General features: G+C 46.6%; 1 protein-coding gene across 1 annotated transcript in view; it reads right to left on the reverse strand.

Moving 5' to 3' along the window:
- The window catches only part of LOC147710146 (E3 ubiquitin-protein ligase TRIM39-like), a 145,201-nt gene extending 131,175 nt beyond the window's left edge, over positions 1-14,026 (reverse strand). The window contains exon 1 of the mRNA XM_086920842.1: positions 13,537-14,026. Within this exon, the coding sequence (XP_086776968.1) occupies positions 13,537-13,950 (414 nt within the window). The 5' untranslated portion in view covers positions 13,951-14,026. The remainder of the gene's footprint in view (positions 1-13,536) is intronic.
- Positions 14,027-26,383: the final 12,357 nt, after the last annotated feature.

Here is a 26,383-nt window from a genome sequence, read left to right on the forward strand (position 1 = left end):
AAATAGGTTCCACATGAACACAGAAATGCCCCGTCTCCTGCAGAGTACCTCAGGGCTCCTTCCTTTCTCTCTTCATCTTTAACCTCTACATGGGATCTCTCTGATCCATACTTACAGACAGCAGCATCAAGAGCCATCAATATGCAGATGATGCCCAACTCTACCTTAAATATCCTCACCCAATGACATCCTCAAATCTGCCCTGATCTCATCCAGTCTTGGATGTCCACTAATGTATTAAAGATAAACCCCACAAAGACTCAACTCTTGCTGTCTGCCACCAGCTCAGAACAGCCACAGACTTAAGCCTGGGTCTCCAACGTAACCCCATCGGTCTCTACCTCACCCTCCCTCGACACAGACCTCTCATTCAAGCACCACATTCAATAAGTTACAAAGAATGGCAAGAACGCTTGATTCCAATGTCCTCTCTTGAAGAGGTGGTTTCTCCTGGAAGACGACCTCGGAACAAAAGTACACGGCCTCTCCCATGGGGGTGGGGACAAGGCCCTGGTGAATGGTCTCCCCAACACCACCCTAGCACCCCTGAAAGGCACCATACATGACGGGAAGAACCCAGGGCGGACCAGGGAGTTGATCCGGCAAGCAGGTAAAGTGCACAGTGCATTATATATTGATTGTTAAAAGACTCCAGGAGATCACGCAATGAAAAGGAGCTTAAACGCGTCCCCACTGGCTGCCCAGAAACGTCCACTCTGTATTGGTATCAAAAAGGCTAAAACAAGCGGCGCTGAGCTTACTTCCCGAGTCCGGTGGACTGCCTGTGGGGGGGTGGGTTGTCCTGGTCATCCAGAGCCCAGTCCAGTGCTCAGCACCTTGAGGTGAGGAGGTCGACAGCTCTGAGCTCTCCCAGACCAGGAGCCTGTGATCGCAGCCCCCCCCCCCCGACGGTCATTCATCCTGTGAGGGGTCCCCAAAGCCAGCGAGCTTCATGCAGCCAAAGCTACAGGAGATCTTCACTCTGTGTTCAATGACGATGCAAGTCTAGCGCCTGGACCCTGCACTTCCCTTTGTGTCTGAAGAACCCTGCACTGCTGGGGAGTCACCTGCACCAATGCCCTGGTGACCCTATGCGCTTCACAATGGATTGCTGCAGCTCTTCTGCTGTGTATATGTCTATGTGAGCCGGTGCGCCACACCCTGCATTGTCGCATCAAGTCTTCTGACACCGACAACTCACACTGCAGTGCCACACGGAATCCTTTGAGCCAGGTACAAGGTCCCAAAACACCCACACACATCCCTTCTGATCCTCTGCAGCCGCCTCTGTGGCTCACAGTCTACGGCCCATGATCCCAGCGCTCTGACAGACACACCGTGTGCTTTTTAGGTCGAGTTTACTCGAACCTAATGTTGTCAACCCAAAAGCTGACTTTTTACGATCCGGATTCTCAACAGTTCACGTGAAATCACGTGACCACAAGCTCCTTCGTGCACGAGCTTGCATTTGCTTCCGCTGCCCCGCCCCCCGCCGTCACTTATTCACAGCCGCAGGCCGTGACTTCAAAGGGTTCCGCTGCCCGCCCCCTGCTTCACGGCCATCTGTTCCCCTCTCTCTCCCCTAATTATTCACTGCTGGCCGGCACATCTAGTTTCGACCCACTCCGTGTACTACCTACTACTGCACAAATGTCAGTAACCTGCCTCTAATAGGCTCCGCTCAGGCCTGCGTTATTCCGAGGTTTTCACTTATTTTAGGCATGTTTCCCGAGACGGCCTTGCTCCAGAAGCAACACAGTGCTTTATAAACAATCAGGTGCATGGAGTACACGAGAGGATAAGCACAGAACAGTATTGCGGGTGGGGCCCTGTTGAGGCCGGATTTTAGACATCAACAGGTGATCGCAGTGAGATGATGTATTGACGCCAACCTCACACACCACAGTGTAAAGTTGTTTTTTACGTCACCGTGCACTTTACCGCTTTAGGCGCAGCCAAAGTGATTTACCCAGAATCACACAACGTTTTGCTCAATTGCAGAAGCCAATGATTTAAATTCCGAGGCCAGCACTTAGGCATGTAGGGTCATACAAGGATGGGTACTACAGAGCTGAGTGTTATAAGACAACTACCAGGTGACGCACACAAAGCTGCCTTATGCAGAGCATCGAGGAGGAGGGGCCATTCCCTGAGGGGGCCCCCGCTCCGCAGCACCTCCCCAGGGCGTCAGGCTCTGGCTGCAGATCTAACCTCCCCTGCCGCTGAAACTAGGGCCCTCCCACCCCCCACACACTGGCACCGAAGCAGAAGAACGGCCCTGCCATTAAACCTTTTTAGCGATGTGACGTGCATGGTTGGGCAGGTATGCAAGAATCCAGGGGGCCACGCAACATATTTTGCATTCGGGCCCGTCCGCATTGCCTCACACTGCATCCTTCAGAGACCCAAATCAAAATGTGTGGCACGCAACAGGCCAGCGCGTGACACCACACGAAGCACGCTGATGGTGCAGAAGAAAAAGGGCATGGTAACCTCTGCATTGGCACCAGCTTGTTCTTGATTTGCTAATGATGGGTGTAGTGACTTAAGTGGTGAACAACAGTATTTCTGTTTGTTTGCTGCTCATTAGTTCATGAGGGCTTTTGTAACAGAATATTCAGGCAGTCATCAAGCAATTCTTTAATCCAGTGGTATGGTTAAAGAAGACAACACAAGGTGTTTATGCGAGCTTGCATTTGCTTCCGCTGCCCCGCCCCCCGCCGTCACTTATTAACGGCCGCAGGCCGTGACTTCAAAGGGTTCCGCTGCCAAGCCCCCTGCTTCACGGCCATCTGTTCCCCTCTCTCTCCTAATTATTCACTGCTGGCCGGCACATCTAGTTTCGACCCACTCCGTGTACTACCTACTACTGCACAAATGTCAGTAACCTGCCTCTAATAGGCTCCGCTCAGGTCTGCGTTGTTCCGAGGTTTTCACTTATTTTAGGCATGTTTCTGAGACGGGAACCTTGCTCCAGAAGCAACACAGTGCTTTATAAACAATCAGGCGCATGGAGTACACGAGGGGATAAGCACAGAACAGTATTGCGGATGGGGCCCTGTTGAGGCCGGATTTTAGACATCAACAGATGATCGCAGTGAGATGATGTATTTACGCCAACCTCACACACCACAGTGTAAAGTTGTTTTTTACGTCACAGCGCACTTTACCGCTTTAGGCGCAGCCAAAGTGATTTACCCAGAATCACACAACGTTTTGCTCAATTGCAGAAGCCAATGATTTAAATTCCGAGGCCAGCACTTAGGCATGTAGCGTCATACAAGGATGGGTACTACAGAGCTGAGTGTTATAAAACAACTACCAGGTGACGCACACAAAGCTGCCTTATGCAGAGCAACGAGGCGGAGAGGCCATTCCCTGAGGGGGCCCCCGCTCTGCAGCACCTCCCCAGGGCGTCAGGCTCTGGCTGCAGATCTAACCTCCCCTGCCGCTGAAACTAGGGCCCTCCCACCCCCCACACACTGGCACCGAGGCAGAAGAACGACCCTGCCATTAAACCTTTTTAGCGATGTGACGTGCATGGTTGGGCAGGTATGCAAGAATCCAGGGGGCCAAGCAACATATTTTGCATTCGGGCCCTTTCGCATTGCCTCACGCTGCATCCTTCAGAGACCCAAATCAAAATGTGTGGCACGCAACAGGCCAGCGCGTGACACCACACAAAGCACGCTGATGGGGCAGAAGAAAAAGGGCATGGTAACCTCTGCATTGGCACCAGCTTGTTCTTGATTTGCTAATGATGGGTGTAGTGACTTAAGTGGTGAACAACAGTATTTCTGTTTGTTTGCTGCTCATTAGTTCATGAGGGCTTTTGTAACAGAATATTCAGGCAGTCATCAAGAAATTCTTTAATCCAGTGGTATGGTTAAAAAAAGCCAACACTAGGTGTTTATGCGAGCTTGCTGTGGTATCTTGGTGATGTCACAGCTGGAATCTGGAACACGGGATGTCCCAGATTCCAGTAGAGACAGTTAGACCCAGGCTTTTTGTATATTGACATCTTAAGAGCTTTTCTTAAATAAAGCTAACTATTTCAACGATCACCATTTTTAACGGAAATTTAACAAAAACGTGGCAAATTGTTTTTTTTAATAGAACTTTTTAAAAAAAGACTTTGGCAAATCGTTTCCTTTGCTTGATGGTTTATAAAAATTTGTCAACAACCAGCATTCACAACAAAAACTTAGTATATTAAACCCTTTTACTTAAATCAATGTCAAGCATTGGTTTTAAATGGTAAATTGGTTCTAAATATACTTCCCATGCCAAGTTCACTTTACTCACCGTTCAAACCTGTGATCTTATATTCCTGCGAACAGTTGTGTATATCATTCAAACACAAATTTGGAGAGTTTAACTGCGCCTGCAGCTTTTCTGTCTTCTCCTGGGGAACCAATTTTAGAATGGAAACGTTGGAAGGAAGGATTCTTTGCTTATTTGGAAGCTATTGGTGGTGATGACTATACAGACAAGCGTAAGCTTGCTATTTTGAAACATTGTCTAGGTGCAGAAGGAAGAGACATTTTGAAGCACCTTCCACCAATTGGTAATCAAACCGATGATGAACTGGATGTGTTTCTAGAAGCTATTAAACAATTAGACAAACGTTACATAAAAAAAATTAATGAAGTTGTTTTACGTCACAAATTTCTCAGTAGGGGTCAACTCGTCAACGAGTCTATTGATTCATTCATGAACGACTTGAGAATTCTTGCATCAAAATGTAACTATTCTACATTTCACAATCAAATGCTTCGGGATCAAATGGTGCATAAGGTGGCTGATATCAAACTTCAAGCTAAATTACTGGATGCAGAGGATTTGACTCTCGACAAAGCTTTGGATATAGCTCATAAATTTGAAGACATGAAGTTGGGTTTGAAAGAATTAGCTGAACAAAAAGTGTCTGAAGTTAATGCAATAAAAAAAAGCAATGCTGATGAATCTAATACTAGTAAAGTAAAGTACAAAAGTCAGTTCTCTCAGTCAAAAGATTATATATGTTTCAAATGTGGAATTCCTGGTCATTTATCAAATGACAAAAAGTGTCCTGCTATAGGGCAAGTATGTAGATACTGTAGATTGAAAGGACATTACACCAGAATGTGCAGAAACAAGAACAGATTTAAGAACACAAATTCTGATCGGAGAAGTGGTAACCATGAAAATATAAGAGAAGTCAATTCTGATGATGATGAATATCTTTTGACTGTGTATGAAATTATTACTGATCCTAAAGATGCACCCTACTGTACCGTGAAAATTGGTGACATTGATGTAAAAATAATGGCTGACTCCGGGGCTACGCATACTCTCATTGGGGAAGAGTGGTTAAAAGAGTTCTCTAACAATTCTTTATTGCCTCCTGACATTAGATTACTTGGTTATGGAAAAAAAAACATTGATGTTTTAGGATTTTTTGTTACCACTTTGAATTTTAAAGGCAAAACGATTACTTCTAAAGTCTATGTAGCGAAGGATGGTTCATGTCTTTTAGGTTGGCCTCACAAAGAAGGTTAATGATTAAGTTGGATCCTAATCATCCAGACCAAGTGTTAGGGTATTCTGGTCTAATTTTGCATATAGAGAGTGATCCAGCTGCAGAATGGGAAAAAAGGTTTCCTAGTGTATTTTCATAATCTAAACTAGGTTTACTAAAAAATGTTGTGCATAAAATCATTCTCAAGCAAAATGTAATTCCCAAAGTTCATAAAGTAAGGAATGTCCCTTTACATCTTAGCGAAGCTGTTAAATCTGAACTTCAAAGACTATGTGACTTAGATATCATAGAGGAGATAGCCAAGATTCTATCTCCAGTGGTAGTAGCTCACAAGCCCAATGGCAAAGTTAGGTTATGTGTCGATTTAAGGGATCTGAACAACTGTGTGTAGGTTGATAGACATCCATTACCCAACATTAATGAGTTGTTTACTAAATTAAAAGGTGCATACATTTTTTCGACCCTTGACTTATCTAATGCCTACCATCAGATTGCATTGCATGAAGAAAGTAAACATCTCACTTCCTTTATTACGTCTGAAGGTGCTTTTAGATATAAAAGAATGCCCTTCGGCTTAATTTCTGCATCATCTGTTTTCCAAAGAGTCATGCACAATTTATTCAAAGATGTTAAAAAATGTGCTATATTTTCAAGATGATATCTTGGTTTTTGCTGCTGATTCATCTGAGCACACAGATATTTTACACAAGGTTCTTTATATTTTACAAGACAATGGTTTAACACTTACCAAAGAGAATTGTAAATTTGGGGTTTCATCTATTGATTATTTGGGGCATTCGATTGACAAAAATGGCATTTCTCCAAAGCAAAATTTGATTAGGGCCATTGAATCTGCTCCTGATCCTGAGAACAAGGATCAGCTTAGATTCTTTTTAGGACTTGCAGAATATTATGCGAAATTTATACCTTTGTTTTCTGACAAAACTGTACATACGAGAAATCTCATGAAAAAAAACTCATCATTTTTGTGGGATGATAACTGTATAAAAGAATTTGGTGAACTCAAAAAGTGTATTTCTGCTGCTCCTGCGTTAGCTACATTCAACACTGCGTATAGTTCTATAATTGTAGCAGATGCTAGTAATGTAGGCATAGGGGCGGTGTTATTGCAAGATCAAAAAGGTCATTTGGTTAACATTGGTTTTGCATCCAGACCATTAAGGGGAGCAGAATTTAAATACTCCACATTAGAAAAGGAAACACTTGCATGCTGGTGGGGTATTGAATATTTCCGAAAATATGTTTATGGTACCATTTTCAAGGTAAGATCAGACTATCGCCCCCTGGTTGATCTATTCACGACAAAGGGGTGTGGTAAAGCTACATCTTGGATTGCATGATGGCAATATAAGTTGCAAGATTTTCATTTTAAAATTGAATATCTTCCGGGGATTAGAAATGTTTTAGCAGACTGTTTATCAAGATTACCAGTCCCTGATGACAATGTGGTTGAAGAGGATAATGATTTGGATAATGTAATTTCAATATGTGAGGTGTCTAAAGATTGCATTCAGGAAAAAGAGTGGAGATTGGCTTGTGATAATGATTTAATCTTGAAGAAGGTGATTGAATATGTAAAATCATCTTGGCCTAGGAAGGCTAATTTGACTGAAGATATGCTTCCTTTCTTTCGGGTTGCACATGAGTTATCTCTGAAGAATGAACTTTTAGTTAGGGGGTTGCAATTAATAGTACCATGTAATTTGCAACAAGTCATTTTAGAAATGGCTCATGAAGGGCATCCGGGAATGTCAAGTATGAAAAGGAAAATCAGGAGCGAATTTTGGTGGCCAGCCATGGATAAAGCAATAGAACGTAAAGTTAGAGATTGCATGGAGTGTTGCCTGAGTGATAAATCCCAGAAAACTATAACTCATGAGCATCTACCAGTGTCAAGGCCTTATCGTGCATGGCAATCCATTTCATTGGATATTGCAGGTCCTTTGTGTTTAAACAAGAATTCGGTCTATGCCATCATTCTTGTTGATCAGATGTCTCAGTGGCCTGAAGTAAAAACTGTACCTAACGTAACTTCTAAGGTAGTTATACAATTTTTAAACGAAATTTTTGAGAAAGAAGGTTTTCCTGAATCTAGCACTAGTGATAATGGGGTACAATTTGTTTCTTTGGAAATGAAAGAGTTTTTTCAACGTCATGGGATAATTCACAAACGTGCTTCTGTTTATTACCCACAAAGTAATGGTATTGTTGAAAGGTTGATTAGGGTTTTTAAAGAAGGTTTACAATTGGCAATGTCTCATGGGAAGGATTGTAAACAGACTTTGAGTGAAATATTGTGGTGCTACAGAAATACTCCTAGAAGTATGCATGATCTAACTCCTTTTGAGAAAATGAGAGGTAGGAAATGCATTTCCAACATGTATCAATTTTAGATGAAAGACCTGTTTCTTGAGGAGAAGGATAAGAGGGATAGAGTTGTTCTTAGTGGAAATGTGAAAAACTCTCTTATCAATGTCAATGACTGGGTTAGAGTAAAAAAAGGTAGGTTTGTTAAATCCTGTGAATCTAAATTTTCTAATCCTTTGAAAGTTCTTCGAGTTGGGCGTCAGGTTGTGGAATTATCTGATGGTAATGTGTGGAATATGTCCAAAATTGTCAAAATTCCACAATGGTTATGGCCTGATGTAAAGTCTGATGATTCTGTTTCTCACAAGCTCTCCAGATCTGTCAATAACAGTAGGAATTGAAGAAAGTTCACCAATACATGTGATGGTTCTTCTTCCGATCAAATTGTGCAAAGATATTGTCAACGTCCTGCATGGTTCAAGGATTATAATGTGGATTATTGATCACCGTCTGTTTCTAACAAATGCTATGTAATTTCTTTTCCTATGCGTTTCATGTTCTCTGTTAATTTATATTTGATTATACTGTTCTTTTATTTTGGTTAACATTATTAAATTGTTACGAAGGGGGATGTGTGGTATCTTGGTGATGTCACAGCTGGAATCTGGAACACGGGATGTCCCAGATTCCAGTAGAGACAGTTAGACCCAGGCTTTTTGTATATTGACATCTTAAGAGCTTTTCTTAAATAAAGCTAACTATTTAAATATATTTATTGGAGGACCTTACCTTATTTCACTTGCATTTGCTTCCGCTGCCCCGTCCCCAGCCGTCACTTATTAACGGCCGCAGGCCGTGACTTCAAAGGGTTCCACTGCCCTGCCCCCTGCTTCACGGCCATCTGTTCCCCTCTCTCCCCTAATTATTCACTGCTGGCCGGCACATCTAGTTTCGACCACGCCGTGTACTACCTACTACTGCACAAATGTCAGTAACCTGCCTCTAATAGGCTCTGCTCAGGTCTGCGTTATTCCGAGGTTTTCACTTATTTTAGGCATGTTTCCCGAGACGGGAACCTTGCTCCAGAAGCAACGCAGTGCTTTATAAACAATCAGGCGCATGGAGTACACGAGGGGATAAGCACAGAACAGTATTGCTGGTGGGGCCCTGTTGAGGCCGGATTTTAGACATCAACAGGTGATCGCAGTGAGATGATGTATTTACGCCAACCTCACACACCACAGTGTGAAGTTGTTTTTTACGTCACAGCGCACTTTACCGCTTTAGGCGCAGCCAAAGTGATTTACCCAGAATCACACAACGTTTTGCTCAATTGCAGAAGCCAATGATTTAAATTCCGAGGCCAGCACTTAGGCATGTAGCGTCATACAAGGATGGGTACTACAGAGCTGAGTGTTATAAGACAACTACCAGGTGACGCACACAAAGTTGCCTTATGCAGAGCATCGAGGCGGAGGGGCCATTCCCTGAGGGGGCCCCCGCTCTGCAGCACCTCCCCAGGGCGTCAAGCTCTGGCTGCAGATCTAACCTCCCCTGCCGCTGAAACTAGGGCCCTCCCACCCCCCACACACTGGCACCGAGGCAGAAGAACGACCCTGCCATTAAACCTTTTTAGCGATGTGACGTGCATGGTTGGGCAGGTATGCAAGAATCCAGGGGGCCACGCAACATATTTTGCATTCGGGCCCTTTCGCATTGCCTCACGCTGCATCCTTCAGAGACCCAAATCAAAATGTGTGGCACGCAACAGGCCAGCGCGTGACACCACACGAAGCACGCTGATGGGGCAGAAGAAAAAGGGCATGGTAACCTCTGCATTGGCACCAGCTTGTTCTTGATTTGCTAATGATGGGTGGAGTGACTTAAGTGGTGAACAACAGTATTTCTGTTTGTTTGCTGCTCATTAGTTCATGAGGGCTTTTGTAACAGAATATTCAGGCAGTCATCAAGAAATTCTTTATTCCAGTGGTATGGTTAAAGAAGACAACACTAGGGGCTCGATTCCGATCCGGTAAAATGCGCTCCGAATCGTCGTACGGAGCAATTTTCCCCGTACGAATCGTACCCGTACACGTCCCCGTACGTACGACGAAGTACGATCCGTACCAGGAGCCAAAGACCGTACGAGTCGTACAGGACTCCGTACGACTAAAAGGTCCGTACGAGTCTCACTCGGAACCCGCTGTACGTGACGTCGCAACGGTTCGCGGCTGGTTTTTACGACCCAGCAAGTACGATTCATGTCGGGTACGCAACGTACGACCCTTTTTTTTACGGGAGCTGGAAACAGCCGTAAACGCATAGTTCGGGCCCAAACAAGTACAGAAGGCCCCCCCGGGGATGCCACGTACCCCCCATGATCGCCGGGGTACGAGCCGTACCCCTGCGATCATGTGGGGTACGTGGCGTACACCCAGCGTACATGGGGTACGCACCGTACCCCATGTACGGTGGGGGTACGGTGCGCACCCCGTGTATGCTGGGTGTACGGCGCGTACCCCACATGATCGCAGGGGTACGGCGCGTACCCCGGCGATCATGGGGGGTACGCGGCGTACGGTGTGTATGTGATTGAGCGCTTTTCCGTACGAATCGCCCTTACCTGACGCGGACCGTACGAATAGCATCCTGTTCACCCGGTCCGGATCGTACTCGCCGAGTCGTACAGTGTGTTTACGAGTCGTACGGATTCGGCTACGAATACGATTCGTACGGGGGATTTTTTTTACTGGATCGGAATCGAGCCCTAGGTGTTTATGCCACACCTGGACGATGTACTGAGACTGGATGCCACTCCTTTGTACTGGCCCTTTTGTACCCCCTGTACTGATGTTTAAGCAGTCAGTGTGTTCCAATCTTTTTTAACCATACCAACCATAACAAAGCATAACAAAACACAAAAAAGCATAGCATCACAAAACATAGCATAACAAAACAAAGCAAAGCATAACAAAACATAGCATAAGAAAGTATAGCATAACAAAACATAACATAACAAAACATAGCATAGCAAAACAAAGCATAGCATAGCAAAACAAAGCATAGCATAATAAAACACAACAAACGTAGCATAACAAAACATAGCATAGCATAACATAGCATAGCAAAACAAAGCATAGCATAATAAAACATAGCATAGCAAAACACAACAAAACATAGCATAGCACAACAAAATAAAGCATAACAAAACAAAGCATAGCATAGCATAACAAAACATAGCATAGCATAGCATAACAAAACATAGCATAACATAACAAAACATAGCATAACAAAACACAACAACACATAGCATAGCAAAACATAACAAAACAGCATAGCTTAACAAAACACAACAAAACATAGCATGGCTTAACAAAACATAACAAAACATAATAGCATAGCAAAAGACAGCATAGCATACCAAACACAGCAAAACATAGCATAGCATAACAAAACATAGCATAACAAAACAAAGCATAGCATAATAAAACACAACAAAGCATAGCATAACAAAACATAGCATAACAAAGCATATCAGAGCAAAACATAGCATAGCATAACAAAACATAGCATAGCATAACAAAGCATAGCCTAGCAAAACACAACAAAACATAGCATAGCATAACAAAACACAACGAAACATAGCATAGCATAACAAAACAAATCATAGGATAGTAAAACTAAACATAGCATAACAAAACAAAGCATGGGATAGCAAAATAAAACATAGCATAGCATAACAAAACATAGCATAACATAACAAAACATAGTATAACAAAACACAACTAAACAGCATAGCTTAACAAAACAAAACATAGCATGGCTGAACAAAACATAACAAAACATAATAGCATAGCAAAACACAGCATAGCATACCAACACAACAAAACATAGCATAGCATGACAAAACATAGCATAGCAAAACAAAGCATATCATAATAAAACACAAAAAAACATAGCATAGCATAACAAAGCATAGCAGAGCAAAACATAGCATAGCATAACAAAGCATAGCATAGCATAACAAAACACAGCATAGCATAACATAGCATAGCATAGCATGGTATAGCATAACAAAACATAGCATAACAAAACAGCATAGCATAACAAAACAAAACTTAGGATAGCAAAACAAAACATAGCATAGCATACAGCATCACTGAGCTCTACCACAGCATCAATCTGTGCAACCATTCACCAACAACTGGTTCAAATATGTTATCTCAATGTTTCAAGCTTTATTACAAATGTAACAAAAAGATGTTAATATTTGACATATGTTCTTGGATTTTCGTCACAATAAAATACACTGAACATAATCTTCACAAATGTTATTTACAAAAGTTTAAGCTATTGCCATTATAAATTACAATAACTTTTATTTAAGTATTAATTATTAAAAAAAAAAAAAAAACATTGTTATTTGTAATATCAATACATGTAAGTCACGTAAATACAACACATATTGCATTACAAATGCTATAGGTGTCACATTTGCGAAAGTTATACTATTGGCATGGTAAATGACAAAGCTGTTAATTTCGCTATTTTCAAAAACAAAACCTTAATAAAAAATGTGTCATTTACAATACCAATAGCTCTAACTTTCCTAATACGAGACCTATTGCATTGCAAATGCTTGTTTGCAGGTTCTTATGAAGCCCTCATGGCGTGTATTCCCTTACAATCCCTAAACACCAACAAACATACCTTGTATTTTTCAGCAGCCTTCTCTAAGGACACTTTACACCCCTAAATATACATTATATCCTCTTAAAGACTTAACAAGTTTATTCAATTGTGAATCGTGATCGTCCACAGACACACGTTGTTTGTGCTCCTCTGCAGCTTCTTCCAAGGACGTACAGAACGTCTTATCTTGTGAATCGTGAACACCCACATACACTCCTTGCACAGACTTCTCTTTGGGGCCCAGGGGTGCATTATGATCCATAAACATCCACACACACACCCTGTGCTCTTCAGCAGCCTCCTCTATGGACTCTCGGGTGCCTTTTGATTCCCTGAACACCCACAGACAGACCCCGTTCTCTTCAGCAGCCTCCCAAAGGCATACACAGGGAGGGCGAGCAGATGACTCCATGCCATCGGGACAAACATTCCAATTTCTGTACTTTTGATTTAACATATCAGTGCATTCTGGGAGTTGTAGTCTTGGTTCATTTTACTGGACCCTATTGCTTCAACTCACCAGATGAAAATGATATGTAAAAGCAAAATCCAGGAATGGAAATGTGTTGTCTAAGTGGCATGGAGCCATCTGGCCACCTTATAGAAAAGGTGACTTGTGATCTCTGAACACTCTCACACACAGACACATCTTATAATCTTCGACTGCCCCTTGGTGTGGCTCACCAAGCGACTTTGTGATCCCTGAACACCAGGCGCGCAACACCCATTGGACTGAAAGGGCTTCAACCCCCCCCATCCCCAGTCGTGTGTGGCAGCCCGGGATGAGACACTTCCCGGGCACACACAGCCGCACCCGAGCACTTCACATGTCTTTTAAAGACCATTTGCAAGTTAATGAGGCCTTGCTGTTGTTTCACCCTTTTAAGAGCCCCTGCAGCTCCACTCTGCATTTTGCTCAAAGATTCAGCTCCCCCCCACCCCCCCCCCCGAAATGTGGTTCTAGTTGCACCTCTGCTGAACACCCACAGACGTACCTTGTGCTCCTCTGCAGCCTCCTCTATAGGACTTGCTGAGTGAGTTTTATGCTCCTTGGACTCCCGGCAGACCCAGCATATCATCCTCTGATCCTCTGCACAGAACAGCCTCAGTTTCTCCTCATGTTTCTCGCACAGATTCTCCTCCGGGGGCTTCACGGGGGGCAGATGAAGCAGTTTAGCAATTTCCACCATGTTCTTCAGTTGTCTGCTGGGTCGGAGGTTTTTCTCAGAAGATATTTCCCTGCACTGTGGACAGGGGAAGTTTCCATCTCTTCCCTCCCAACTCTGGGTGATGCAGGAGCGGCAGAAGTTGTGTCCACACTCTATGGACACCGGATCAGTAAAATATTCCAGACAGATGGAACAAGTGGCCTCTTCCTGGAGGCTCCCGAGCTGAGCTGCTGCCGCCATGATGCAGAAATGCAGGAAGGAAAGATAAGTTTCAGTTTCTCTCTCTGTGTGCAGTGGGTGTGTCTGTGCGTCTGTCCTTCTCTGTGTGCAGTGGGTGTGTCTGTGCGTCTGCCCCTCTCTGGCTGCGCCGGGACTTCCGGGTTCATGTTACTGTCCCAGAGCAGAGAACTGACTCCTCTGCTGCCTCTGCTCTGACTCGAGGTTTTCCAGCATTTTGTTTAATTCTCAGATTCTGTTAGTGCCGGGAGCGGTCCCCTAAATATGGATTTCTGTCAAATCCTCTGTGTGGTTTGGAACGTGGCAATAATTTCTGCGTCGGTTTATATTTGTTTTAGAACTGTACTGACATCTGGAAAATAATTATTAAACCATTTCTTCCTGCATTTGCTGTTTCACTTAATGTTTGAAAGGCTGAAATGTAACTGCTTTCTCAATCCTTCACCTGTAATAATTCATAATCAGGTCACTGGCATCACGCGCTATCGGAGGAGCAATTTCTGCCGCAGGGTTGAGTAAATTATACATCGAGATGAGGCAAATTATGCGGCGGAACAACAATCTCTGACCGCATTATTTCAATATCGTGCACTTTTATCTCACACAATCTTTGTCTGAGCGGAGGTTTGATCTCATTAGTGCAGTTAAACACTTTACTAAAACTTTCATCAGACAAGCATTTGCAATGCAATAGGTCTCGCATTTACACGATTTTAAGCTATTGGCATGGTAATTGAGAAAACTTTATTTATGTTTTAAAAAACAAAAACAATAGGCATTGTCATTTCTCGTGCTGTGCGGGAGAAATAAACGGACGGCTGGATTCGGACGGCTCCCGGGCATCGTGCGCACATGCCTATCGTGATGCATGACGGCCGGGAGCGGTCATGAGCATACAAAGGGTTAAACTCGTGTAAATGCGAGACCTATTGCATTGCAAATGCTTGTTTTTCTTTTTTTCTGGTCAGTGATTATGCCATTTGTTGGTACTTTTCAGTTTCAAATATTTATCACTCATCATCACATCATCACTTGTTGGCGTCTCTTGCTGTTCCTCATGGCTTGTTGTTGCTTGTTGTCGCTTTATGCTTCTTGTTATTGCGTGTCCTTGCTTGTATTCATTGTTGGTTCTTGTTGGCACTTCCTGGTGCTTATTGTATTGTAATTTCATTTATATACCGCTTACTACCTCTGACAAGGCGTTGAATCGCTTTTTCAGCAGGTAACACGCTACTCCAGAACCCATAAAGGATTAGTGTTGAATTAGTATAGTGAAATATTAAAGTAATTTGAGTGGTGGATAGGTTAGCCTGTTATTTGGATTCAGAAGGATAGCGGAGGGATAGAAGAGGGAAAAGGTTTGAATTTATATAGCGCTTGTAAGACCTGGCACCATTGGTGTGGGTCTCCCTTCCATTTTTTGCTGGTCCCTCATGTGTTTTTGCTGGTTATAGATGCTTTTGGGCACTGTGCCAATGCTATTCAGTTCCACAATGCAAGTGCTCCCTATGGTAAATTGATGTATGGATTAGTGACTCCATGATTGGCTGTTTTGGTTTACTTGTCAGACCCTAGTACAGTGCGCCCAGGGTTGGTAAATCAAATGCTGCTGGTTGGCTTGTAGCACTGATTGTGCCACCCACAGAAGCAGCCTGTAAGGTGTGTCTCAGGCCTGCCATTGCAGAGCCTGTGTGCAGTCTGGTACTGCCATCTTGACCGGGCATGTGCACCCACTTGCCAGTCCCTAAACCTTCCCTTTTCTGCATATTAGTCACCCCTATGGTAGGCCCAAGGGCAGGGTGCATTGTATGTAAAAGGTAGGACATCCCCTGTTGTGTGTGGCATGTACTGATAGTGAATTACAGCCATCTTCGTTTTTCACTATTGCAAGGCTACCTGTTCCCCATAGGCTGGAATGGGCAGTTTGTTTATAACATCTTAAAATCCTGTCTGACTCAGGGAACTAGGTAGAAATTCGAGTTTAGTATGGCTGAACTCAGAATGATAAAATACATATTTTAGTGAAGTTTGGTTTTAACATTCTGTGTTTGAAAATACCACTTTTAGAAAGTAGGTATTTTCTTGCCTAACTATCCAAGCCTGCCTCTGCTAGGTTGTGTATTCCTAGTCTGGTTTTTGAGTGACAGGGGCTGGGGGATTCCAGTAGACAGGGTGAGTGAATCGAGCTAACTGCATAGAGAGTGAGGGGAGTGGTGGAACCTGGATCTGAATAGGTCTGTGCCTGCCTTCCACAATGGTCCTTCTAGCGTGTTTAGTGAAGATTTATTGAATAGAGTCATGCTACACGCAAGCAGTGCAGCGAACTTTACTATCTTAGGCGACCTAAATCTTCATCTCGAGAATAGTGGGAAAGTAGAGATTGCCAGTTTTTTGGCTGACCTAGAGGCTTATCAGTTGGCTCAGCGTGTCTTTGAGTGTACGCATGTGGCAGGGCACCTACTGGACCCCATATTCTCTAATTTAAGTTCGCTAAAGGATCGGCTGCCGGTTCCGCAGGCCTGGACAGATCACTTTTTGGTCTCTTTCTCGCTGCGGTGGTGGGGAAATCGGCCTGGAACCGTCCCAGTTTTAAAACGTCCCTGGCATAAGCTGGACATCGGTCTTTTCTCAGCTTGTTTGTCCAGCCACAGCCTCGGTTGCCATCGGACGTGGAGTTGGCAAATTCGCATTTCCAGGACTGGTTGACGCTAGGCCTGGATATCGCAGAGGCTGCCCCCAAAGGGGGCTCGAGAGCCGGCGCCATAACCAGCGCCGTGCCCCCAAACACAACTGGTAGGGGCCAGTTTTTGGGCGCCAAAAAATAAGCAGGACAAAGGAGACGCCCTCCCCCCTCACACAGCGGCCGCGGGAGAAGCGCTGGCCAATGGGGTCCGAGGCGAGAAGTGAGCCCCCCAATAGGCAGGGGCCGACCTGGCCTGGAAGACAAAGGGGGGGCATATAAGCACTACTCCCCCAAGGCAAGCTCCTATCTCATCGGAGCGGGGGAGCAGCACCGGCGTCGGAGCCCAAATTGTTGATCGAGGGTTCCATTTCTCGTAGGCAAAAGCCCTTCACGACCGAGGAACTGGCCGCTGCTGCCCAACAAGAATAAGGGGTTGCCAGGGACGTCTTGGTGCCCACCCTGTTCCACCAGCAAGAGACAGAAAGACGGCCCAGAACTCCCCGCTCAGGGCCACCAACTAGGGCAAGGAGCAGGAAGAAGGCGGGTGCTCACGTCTCACCACCAGGGACATCAGGGAGCTGGAGGAGTGACGCCAATGGAGTCCGCCACGGCCCAGCAGGATCGGAGGAAGTACCCCACCTCGCCATGCAGCCACCAAGGAGAAAGGGACTCTCGTGGAACAGATCGAGCGAGAGACAGAAGAGTAGGTGCCCCCTCCCCCCTCACAAGACAGAGGAAGGACCGGCAACCGCAGCAAGCAACAGGACGACATAAGGAGGGGTGACGAAATCCAGGTGGCACCTCGCGGGAACCAGGATCAAGGAGGCCGAGGATCGACGACCAGCTGTCGGACAGGGCGATCGAGGCAGAGCAGGGTGCCAGAACGGCTACCCGAATGCAGAACGGCGGTGCCCACGAGAGCGCGATCTGGGCGCCGGCAGGCTTGGGCGCAAGCAGCTGGAGCAATTAAGGGACAGCAGCCAGGCCGGAACCAGGCGGTGGTCGGTGCGGGCGGTGGTGCCCCCGAGATGACAAAGGCCGGGGCGGGCGGCAGTGCCCCCGCAGCCATCAAAGGAGGTAAGAAGCAGCTGCGTGAATATGGTTTAATGCCCCTTCAAGGTACCAGAAAAGAGACATGGCCAGCTTATTAAAATGTACAAAGCCCCTAGAGCACGAACAAAGAAAGGATAGAAAGCACCCGATACCTAACATCCTTGGTATGCTAGATGTCGATTTTGCGGCTCTTCTGGCGGCACCCTCGCGGGAGGGCCGGGCGGCAATGGTGCTATGTGCTGGGGTGTTAACGTGCAGCCTGGCAGCAGGGACACCTAGTGGCGCGAGGGCAAAGGGGAATGAGAATGCGATCGTGGCCGATGCCCCAAGTTGCTCATGTCACCTCACGCTGTTGCTACAAACTATGGCGGGTAGGCTAGGTGTTGAGCCTCGGGTTAACCCCTGTTATACCGGACACTGTAGCCGGTTAGCAGTTGGTTAGAGCGAGGTGCTAATAACGCCAATGGCGCGGGTTCGATCCCCTTACTGGCCAATTCATTTTCACTGTAAATGAAGAAAATAAAGGGGGGCTTGGGGGAGGGCAGCCGACCCCTGGGAGGTCTCCTCCCCCGGGCTGTTTGGGAGGTTGGGGTGGGGGTGCTTTTTCGAGCAGTTTCCATTTGGGCTTCTTTTGGGCTATTTTTGGTTGTTTTTGGAGCCCAGCCTATAAATGGGGGGGGCTCCTCCTCCCGGGCACCATTTTGGGCTTAGGTGACCTGGTGGCCGGTTGTTTATTCAGCTAGTTTTTGTCAGTGTTATTCGTAGGTCTTTTTCAGTCTCGACTTTTGTAGTGCTTATCTATTTAGGTTCGTGATGGCTAGTGAAGATTACCGAGTGCTTGAGGCGATTCGTCTGCTTAGTGAGGCGGGCCGTTTGGATCTGGTTATAGGCGAGCGAGAGCAGGCCGAGCCCCCGCGTCCCCAGCGTGTGGCATCGGCAAGGGTGTCGGCTGTCGTGGCGGCTTGTTTTTCCCCTAAACGTCGGCGTCAGGAGGCGGTAAGTGAAAGGGGCCGCTCCAGAACTAGGAGAGCGGGTGCGAGGGCGCGCCGTGGGAGTGGTTCAGGGTCTTCTGAACCGGCGGGTGGTTTGGGTCTTTCTGTTGATGGATCTGGGTTGGTGGGTGAGTTTCAGACGGTGCCGGTTGAGTTATCAGCGGCAGTTGTACGTGACAGGGCTGCCTCAGCTCCTGTTTTACGAGGTCGTCGTGCCTCTAGAAAGCGTGGTTGCACGCCCCGCTCTGCCTCGGCCTCCGCGGTGGCGGTTACTGACGTCATTAGCGGGGGAGGGGAGGAGGCCATTTTGGAGTGCGAGGCAGTGGCGTCGCGACCGTTACAGGGCGGTCAGGTTCATACTGTGTCTGAAGTGTTCGCTCCTCAGAGTGGTATCGGGCAGGCTGATTTTACGGCGCCTGTGGAAGTTCAAAATGACATTGTGTGTACTCCTTCGCTCACGCAGCACATATCTTTACCTGCTGGTCCTTCAATTTCTGATTTGTCTGGTTATGTTGGAAGTGGTGCTGCGGACATGGGTCAAGTTAGCCCCTTATTGTTTTCTCCTACTGTTTCTGTTAGGGGTGCAGTAGTTTCTGTTTGCAGTGGTTCGTTAGGTGAGGGTGAGTGGGCGCAGATGGGGGGTTTTGAGGGTGTTGGGCGAGGGGAAGGGTCTTTTCCTGTGGGGGATTCCTTTAGTGAGGGTCACTCTGTAGATAGGTTTAGGTCTTTGGGAGGTTCAGATGTATTACCTTCTTGGGGGGAGGGGCGTGGGGACGCCGATTTTCGGCTGAGGAGTGGGAACGTTGGAGTTATGCCTGCTGTGTCTGGTGAGTTACAGTTTCCAGGTTTGCATGTGGGTAGGAGGGATAGGGTCTTGGCTGCCTTGGGGGAGCCAGGGGTTCAGGGTCCCATAGTTCAGGGCCCTGCTTCGGAGTTTATTCAGGCTCTGTTAGATGTTAGTTCTGATGAGGAGGTATGTGCTCCTTCCCCTTCTCCCCCTAGGCTGAGCGCTGCTTTAAAAAGGAAAGGCGCGGTTGGTTCTGTTGTTTTTCGGGAGAGTGGTCAGGGTTTCGGTAGAGCGGTAGGTGATTTGTCTTCGGTTCCTGGTGTTTTAAGGGACCCGGCACATCAGTCCGGCCTTTTTCTTTGCAGGTTAGAGATCGGCAAGGAGCAGCTGGCTTGGCAGGGCGGCAGGCAGCCCAGTCACGCCAAGGTGAAGTGCGGGTGGAGCCTTGCGCGGCACGTCCCATACCATCGAGGGATCCCGTCGTGGCCAACACAAGCAGGTTCAGCGCGACCTCGATGGCCCCAACGAGGGAAGTCAACACAGGCGGATTAAACAGGTCAAGCGCGACCTTACTAGCCTCATCGAGGGATTCCAGCGCTGTTCATGAGAGCAGGTCACGCACGACTTCTCTTGTGCCACAAGTTCTTCGAGATTCTACTTTGTTTTTACCAGTTGGTCAAGCGGTTGTAAGTGGTAATAGTGGAGGAGGGTACCGGCACGTACAGTCGGCCTCCCCACCAAGGTCACAGTTGAGGGCTGGTAAGGCCCGTGGTCGTTCTCAAACGGTTGCAAATGTTCAAAGTACTGTGGTTTTGCCTGCTCCCCCCCAGTTGGAGGAGTCGTTAATTTTGGACTACGATGAAGAAAGCCCTGAGGAGGGCGAAGTGCGGGAAGTTGTGTCTGGGGGGGGCATTCTAATGTCTCTCATAGTGTGTTACAGGCACCGGTGGTGCGGAGTCATGCAGAGTCGTCCAGGCCACGAGTGCTCGGCCCCTCGGTGAGGGCTCCTCGGAGGGCGGATGACGGTTCACGTACGGCATGGAGGATGGAGCCAAGTCAGCCTCCTTTGTTGCGCCCAGGTGAGAATGTGGAACATTCTGTGCAACCTAAAATGGTGTCTATTGGGATTGGGGTGGACTTGGTTTCTGGTGAAACTGACGGTAAATTGTATAAGGGTCGCATGGTAAAAGGCCAAAGTGTGGGTACAGCTGATGAGGATAAAGGAGTAAGTACAAAAGTAGATAGTGGTACCTCCACGGTTGGTTTGGACACGCCTAAAAACGTTTTGCATAGTAAAGAGTTGAAAATTAAAAAATTGCCCTATACGGGTGTTACTAAGCCCTTGGGGGCTCATCTAATGCTCAGTACTAAGGAACGGATATGGAATGGTGAGTATGTGGAATTGTTGAAATTATTGCACAGGGAGGTACGGGCCAAGGAAGGCTCTAAGGAAGAGGAATACGAGTTGGCCAAGCGCTCTAAAGTTCAGTTGAATATTGAAAATTGGACGGCGGCCTTTTTAATCTATGCCAGCGTCTATTGTGAAAAGTTCCCTGAGCGCTGTGTTTCCTTGTTTAAATATATGGATGTGATTCGGAAAGCGCAGTTAACCAGAAATGATTTTGCTTGGGCGCAGTATGACGAAGAGTTTAGGGCGCGCATGGCTTGGGACCCAGAGGCAAAATGGGGGAGTTGGACACGGATCTTTGGCAGCATACCATGGGTTCATCCGCTACTAGTAGGACTATTTTTACTGCTAGTGGTTTGCCTTTAGTTTATCGCCCCTTTCAGGCGCGGCCCACCCGGGGAGGGGTGGGAGCCAGTTCGCCAGCGCAGTCCAGTTCAGGCACATGTTGGGATTTCAATAAAGGGGCGTGCAATAGAGAATATTGCAGGTTCAGGCATGAATGTTCCCAATGTGGCAGAAAAAATCACCCTTTGTCGAGATGTTGAGGTCCTAGGCCTTCCGGGGGTCCCCAGGGTCCACAGCAGGGGTCAGGATCTTATGTTGCACCACAGCCATCTCCAGCTCCCAGGGGAGGGAAATCATCAACTGGCTCTGGGCCCAAAGGCTCGTACGCCGGTTAATGTTATTCATCTGGCTGCCGCTTTACGGGACTACGAGCCTGCGGAGCTGCGGTCGTTTTTGTTATCAGGTTTCCAGAATGGTTTTCATTTGGGTTACGAGGGTCCTCGTTTGAGGCGTTGGTCTAAGAACCTGAAGTCGGCAAGTGAACATTCTGCTGTGGTACAAGAGTAGTTGCATAAGGAAGTGTGTGAGAGCAGGATGGCAGGTCCTTTTGATGATTGGCCTTTGGAGAATCTGATTGTTTCCCCTATCGGAGTGGTCCCCAAGAAGGAGCCTGGGCATTTTCGGCTCATCCAACATTTGTCCTGGCCAGAGGGTGGGTCGGTGAATGATTTTATTGACAATGAAGCTGCCTCTGTGTCTTACTCTTCTGTTGACGTGGCTATGGCATTAGTGGTAACTGCAGGCCCTTCTGCTTTAATGGCAAAATGCGATATTAAATCAGCATTTTGACTTCCAGTTCATCCTGAGGACTGGAGTCTTCTGGGTATCCATTTCCTTGGTAAATGGTACCTGGACAAGGCACTGCCAATGGGTTGCTCTATGTCATGTGCATTGTTTGAAACCTTCAGTACGTTTCTACAATGGTTCTTTACTCAATAAAGTGGACATACGTTGGTCACGCATTACTTGGATGACTTCTTTTTTGTGAGTGCGGCAGATTCGTTGGACTGCCATAATGCTCTGACAACGTTTCAAACGCTGATGACTCATTTGGGTGTACCACTGGCTCCTGAAAAGACCATGGGTCCTTGCGCGACCATGTCTTTTTTAGGAATTGAACTTGATTCACAGTTAATGCAGGCACGTCTACCACTCGACAAGAAACAGAAAATGCTGGACTTGGTGGGTGCAATGTTGTGTAAGGAGAAGGTTTTGGTGCGGGAGGTTCAAGTTTTGCTGGGTCACCTTAACTTTGCATGTAGGGTGGGCAGGGCGGGCAGGACTTTCTGTAGGAGGTTGGGAAGAGCTCTCTCTGGTCATTACTTGCCACATCATCGAATGCGTTTGTCGGCGGGGGTCAAGGAAGATTTGCGTATGTGGGTCACTTTCTTACATTCCTTCAATGGTGTGCCTTTATGTAGGGAGGTGGACTGGTTGTGGGATGTGCACATTTTTTCTGACACAGCTGGCAGTGAGGGTTTTGGCTTGTACTGGCAGGGGAAATGGTGTGCTCATCAATGGCCGGAGAGTTGGAAGAATGGAGGTAGGAGCATTGCATTTTTGGAATTGTTCCCAGTTGTGGTGGCTGTTACTTTGTGGGGTCGGGATTTGGCCCACAAAAAGGTGCTTTTTAGAATTGACAATATGGCTGTGGTGCAAGTGATCAATAAACAGTCTGCTAAGGACCCACAGATCCTTAAACTCCTCAGAGTCTTTGTGCTAGGCTGTCTTAAATTTGACATTTGCTTTCGGGCCCTGCATGTTCCTGGAGTGGACAATGACATTGCGGATGCTTTGTCTCGCTCACAGTGGGAGAGATTCCGTGGGCTTGCTTTGGAGGCAGACGAGGAGCTGACTCCCATGCCGGAGCATCTGTGGGCGGTAGGCAACACAGTTAAATTGGTTTTAGGTTCTCTGGCCCCTTCTACTAAGTTGGCTTATGAGTTGGCCTGGAATGAGTTTTTGGCATTGGGAGCTTGTAAGAGGGAGATCCTTGGGCAGAGGTCTGAAGATGTGGTTCAGTTCATTTTGCGGTTAATGGATAAGGGTGTATCCAGAGTTACAATTGCTGGTAAATTGGCAGGTGTTTCTTTCATGGGAAAGTTGTTATGGGGCTATGCTCCGTCGGCTGGGGAGTTGGGTAGGAGAATGTTGGAAGGGTGGTCCCGGGAGCGGGGCTGTGTTCGGACTCTTCGGTCCCCTTTGTCCTGGCAGAAGTTGTTCAATATTGTTGCTGTGTTGCCTGTTGTGTGTACAGACCGGGTGGAAGCTTGTCTTTTTGCCACTTTGATGGTGTGGATGTTTTTTGGTGCGTTTCGGGTGTCTGAGCTGTTGGGCAATAAAGTTTCGAGAGGTCTTTTGTGGGGGGAGGTTCAGTTGTCGGTCCGGGGAGTCCTTATTTGGCTCTCCCATTCCAAGACGGACCATAGGAGTTCAGGCAAGGGTGTTTGGCTGGAGGCGGTTTCCCCTCCTGAGACGTGCCCTTTACGGTGGGCTCATTGCTGGAGGGAGCTGTCGGGTGGGGTTTTGGAACATCAGGTTTTTCGACATTTGGATGGTTCCTTGGTGTCAAATTATCAATTGCGCATGGTACTGCGAAAAGCGCTGCGTCATCTTGGCCTCGATGAAACTTTATATGGTACACACTCTTTTAGGATTGGGGCGGCCACTGAGGCCTTTAACAGGGGTTGGTCGAGGGAAGACATTATGGGCTTGGGGCGCTGGACTTCAAACTGCTTTCAGCGCTATGTCAGAAGGGAATCTAGTGGAGCGCTTGCGTCTGCTTCTGTTTTGCCTCTCTGATACTGTTTTCTTTTTCAGGTTCCATGGCTGGTCCTCGTGCTGCATTCTTAACTGTGTGGATCGTGGGCCATTCGTTCATTAAACGGGCGCAACTTCAAGCTCGACTGAGTTATTTTGGCGCAATGTTGGGTTTTAATGATCGTTTATTTAATATTGTTTGGAAGGGAAAGGGGGGTATGTTGTGGAAAGACTTGATCCCAGCCCTTATATCCTGGTTGATAGGAGGAGTTTGTCCAGATGTTTTAGTTATTCATCTAGGTGAGAATGATTTGGGTTTGGTGAAGGGTGTGGTTCTCCTTCGTGCGATGAAGAAGGATCTTTCTTTGTTACTATTTTTAACAAAGAAGGGAGGCAGAGTACCAAGTAGGATTCCTACTCCACGGGCACTGATACATAAACAAGGAGAATCCTACTACTAGTGTGGGGAGAGAGGAAGGGGAAGCACTCAGTGTTGTGTAGAATACCCCTCACACACCAACAGGCCCCTTGGTGTCATGCTTCATCATCGGGGTCTTCGCACCCCGCTATAGGGATGCGGCACGCTGCGACCTACGACTACGTGGGAGCGTTGACAAGTGTTGACTATGTGTGGTGTGTGTTGACTGTGAGTGATAGGAGGATTAAATGTGAGTGGGAAACGTGGTGAGAGAGTTTAAAAAGTACCTGGCTAGTGGGAAAAAGAAAAAACTTTATTTCGTACCCCTAGCTGGTGCTATTAAAAGGTGTGCAGAAAAAGACGAGGTTGGTTTGTCTTAATTACGGACAAAACCTCTGGTGTGCGTCGACATGTTTCGGTACGTGTGTACCTTCTTCAGGACGGGGCACAACTCCCAACCCTACTCACGTATTTCTAAATAAAAAGAGGTTATATTTAGTAAAAAGTGAAATCACTCTATTTGACTACAATGTGCCTACTGCGGTTCTTCGGGATCATGTATTTACATGTCCTGTAAAAAAGGAAAAAACCATTAAGTTTGGTTACCATAAGGTATCGGCTCAAACAGGTGCAGTCACCTGGAGCCCCAAACAGAGAACAATCTGTAAAGGAAAAGACATACATGACACACAACATATAGGACACACTTAGGTTTTCTTGTACTTATTGTTTTTCAGACATACTCGTAGTCTTTGATGTCTACTGCATCATGAGCAAATCCTGGGCAACAAGGTGGGTAGGTGGATCCACAATCTACAAAGATAGAGAGGTGGACTCAGTGCTGTTGTTTTACTTCTTACCACATCCGTCTACCTGGAAAAGCCTGATTCTGTGTGGGGAGAATACTCACGAAATCCGCCTGTGTTGGCCTCCTTCTACCACCCCGTGCTGCTCCGCTGTGAATGGATAGCGGGCCTGTTTAGTGGTATTTAAGGAGAGGCTTGGTGTACTGCCATTGGTTAATTGCCAGAAGTAACAGGGGCTATACATGAAGATTGTCTGTATACGCCTTCGTACACGTGGTCAAATTAACTTTGACATGTGACCCCATGTTATTGGTTCATTACCGGAATGACCATATACGGTTTTTCCGCTTCCTGGTCAATCATGGGCTGGGACAGGAAGCGCCGTTGTTTACACATCTGTGTTGTCATATGTGCATGCGTACGGGTTGGTGTCTATGCGCATGCGTACAAGCCGAGCGTGGTAGTGTCTATACAAAGATGTGATATGGATCGCTGGCTCATGTAGGCAGATGTCAGCCGTAGTGGTTAAGTGATTTGGCTCCACGGTATGTCATCATTTAGTCCTGTGACGTGGGTGCCCAGGCGGAACACCCAACGTTGTTCCTTCTGAAACAGGCCTGATTCCGAAGGTAGTCGCTCAATGATCGTCCAGCGGAGGTCATTTATGCAGTGCTGTAGTGCCAGGAAATGTGATGCCATTTTGGTTGTTGACTTTTTGCAGCGGATGTTTGATTTATGTTCGCCAATCCTAGTTTTGACTGGTCGGGTGGTCATGCCCACGTATTCCAATCCACATGGACAGGTGATCAAGTACACCACATTTTTAGTGTTACAATTTGAGAATTGGCGCTGTTCCCATGTCGTGCCATTCCTGAAGGTGAGGTTCTTGCTTTTCTGAGTCTGGTGGCAGCAGCTGCAATCACCACACGGGAAGTGGCCTTGTACATTGGTCGGGTTTTGTCTAGCAGTCTGGGTTTCCCGTGGTCTAGTGTGGACCACAATGTCTTTTATGTTCTTGCCCCTCCGGTGCGCATGCATAGGTTTCTCAAAATTGAGGTTTCCACAGTTCAGGATGTTCCAATGTTTTTCGATCACCTTGGAAACCTGGTTCGATATTGTGGAGTAGGTTGTCACACAGATAGGTCTCTTGTTCAGGTCCTTCTCTTTGGGATTTTCCTCTATGA

This window comes from Lissotriton vulgaris, chromosome 5 (assembly GCF_964263255.1).
Source record: "Lissotriton vulgaris chromosome 5, aLisVul1.2, whole genome shotgun sequence".
NCBI lineage: Eukaryota > Metazoa > Chordata > Amphibia > Caudata > Salamandridae > Lissotriton > Lissotriton vulgaris.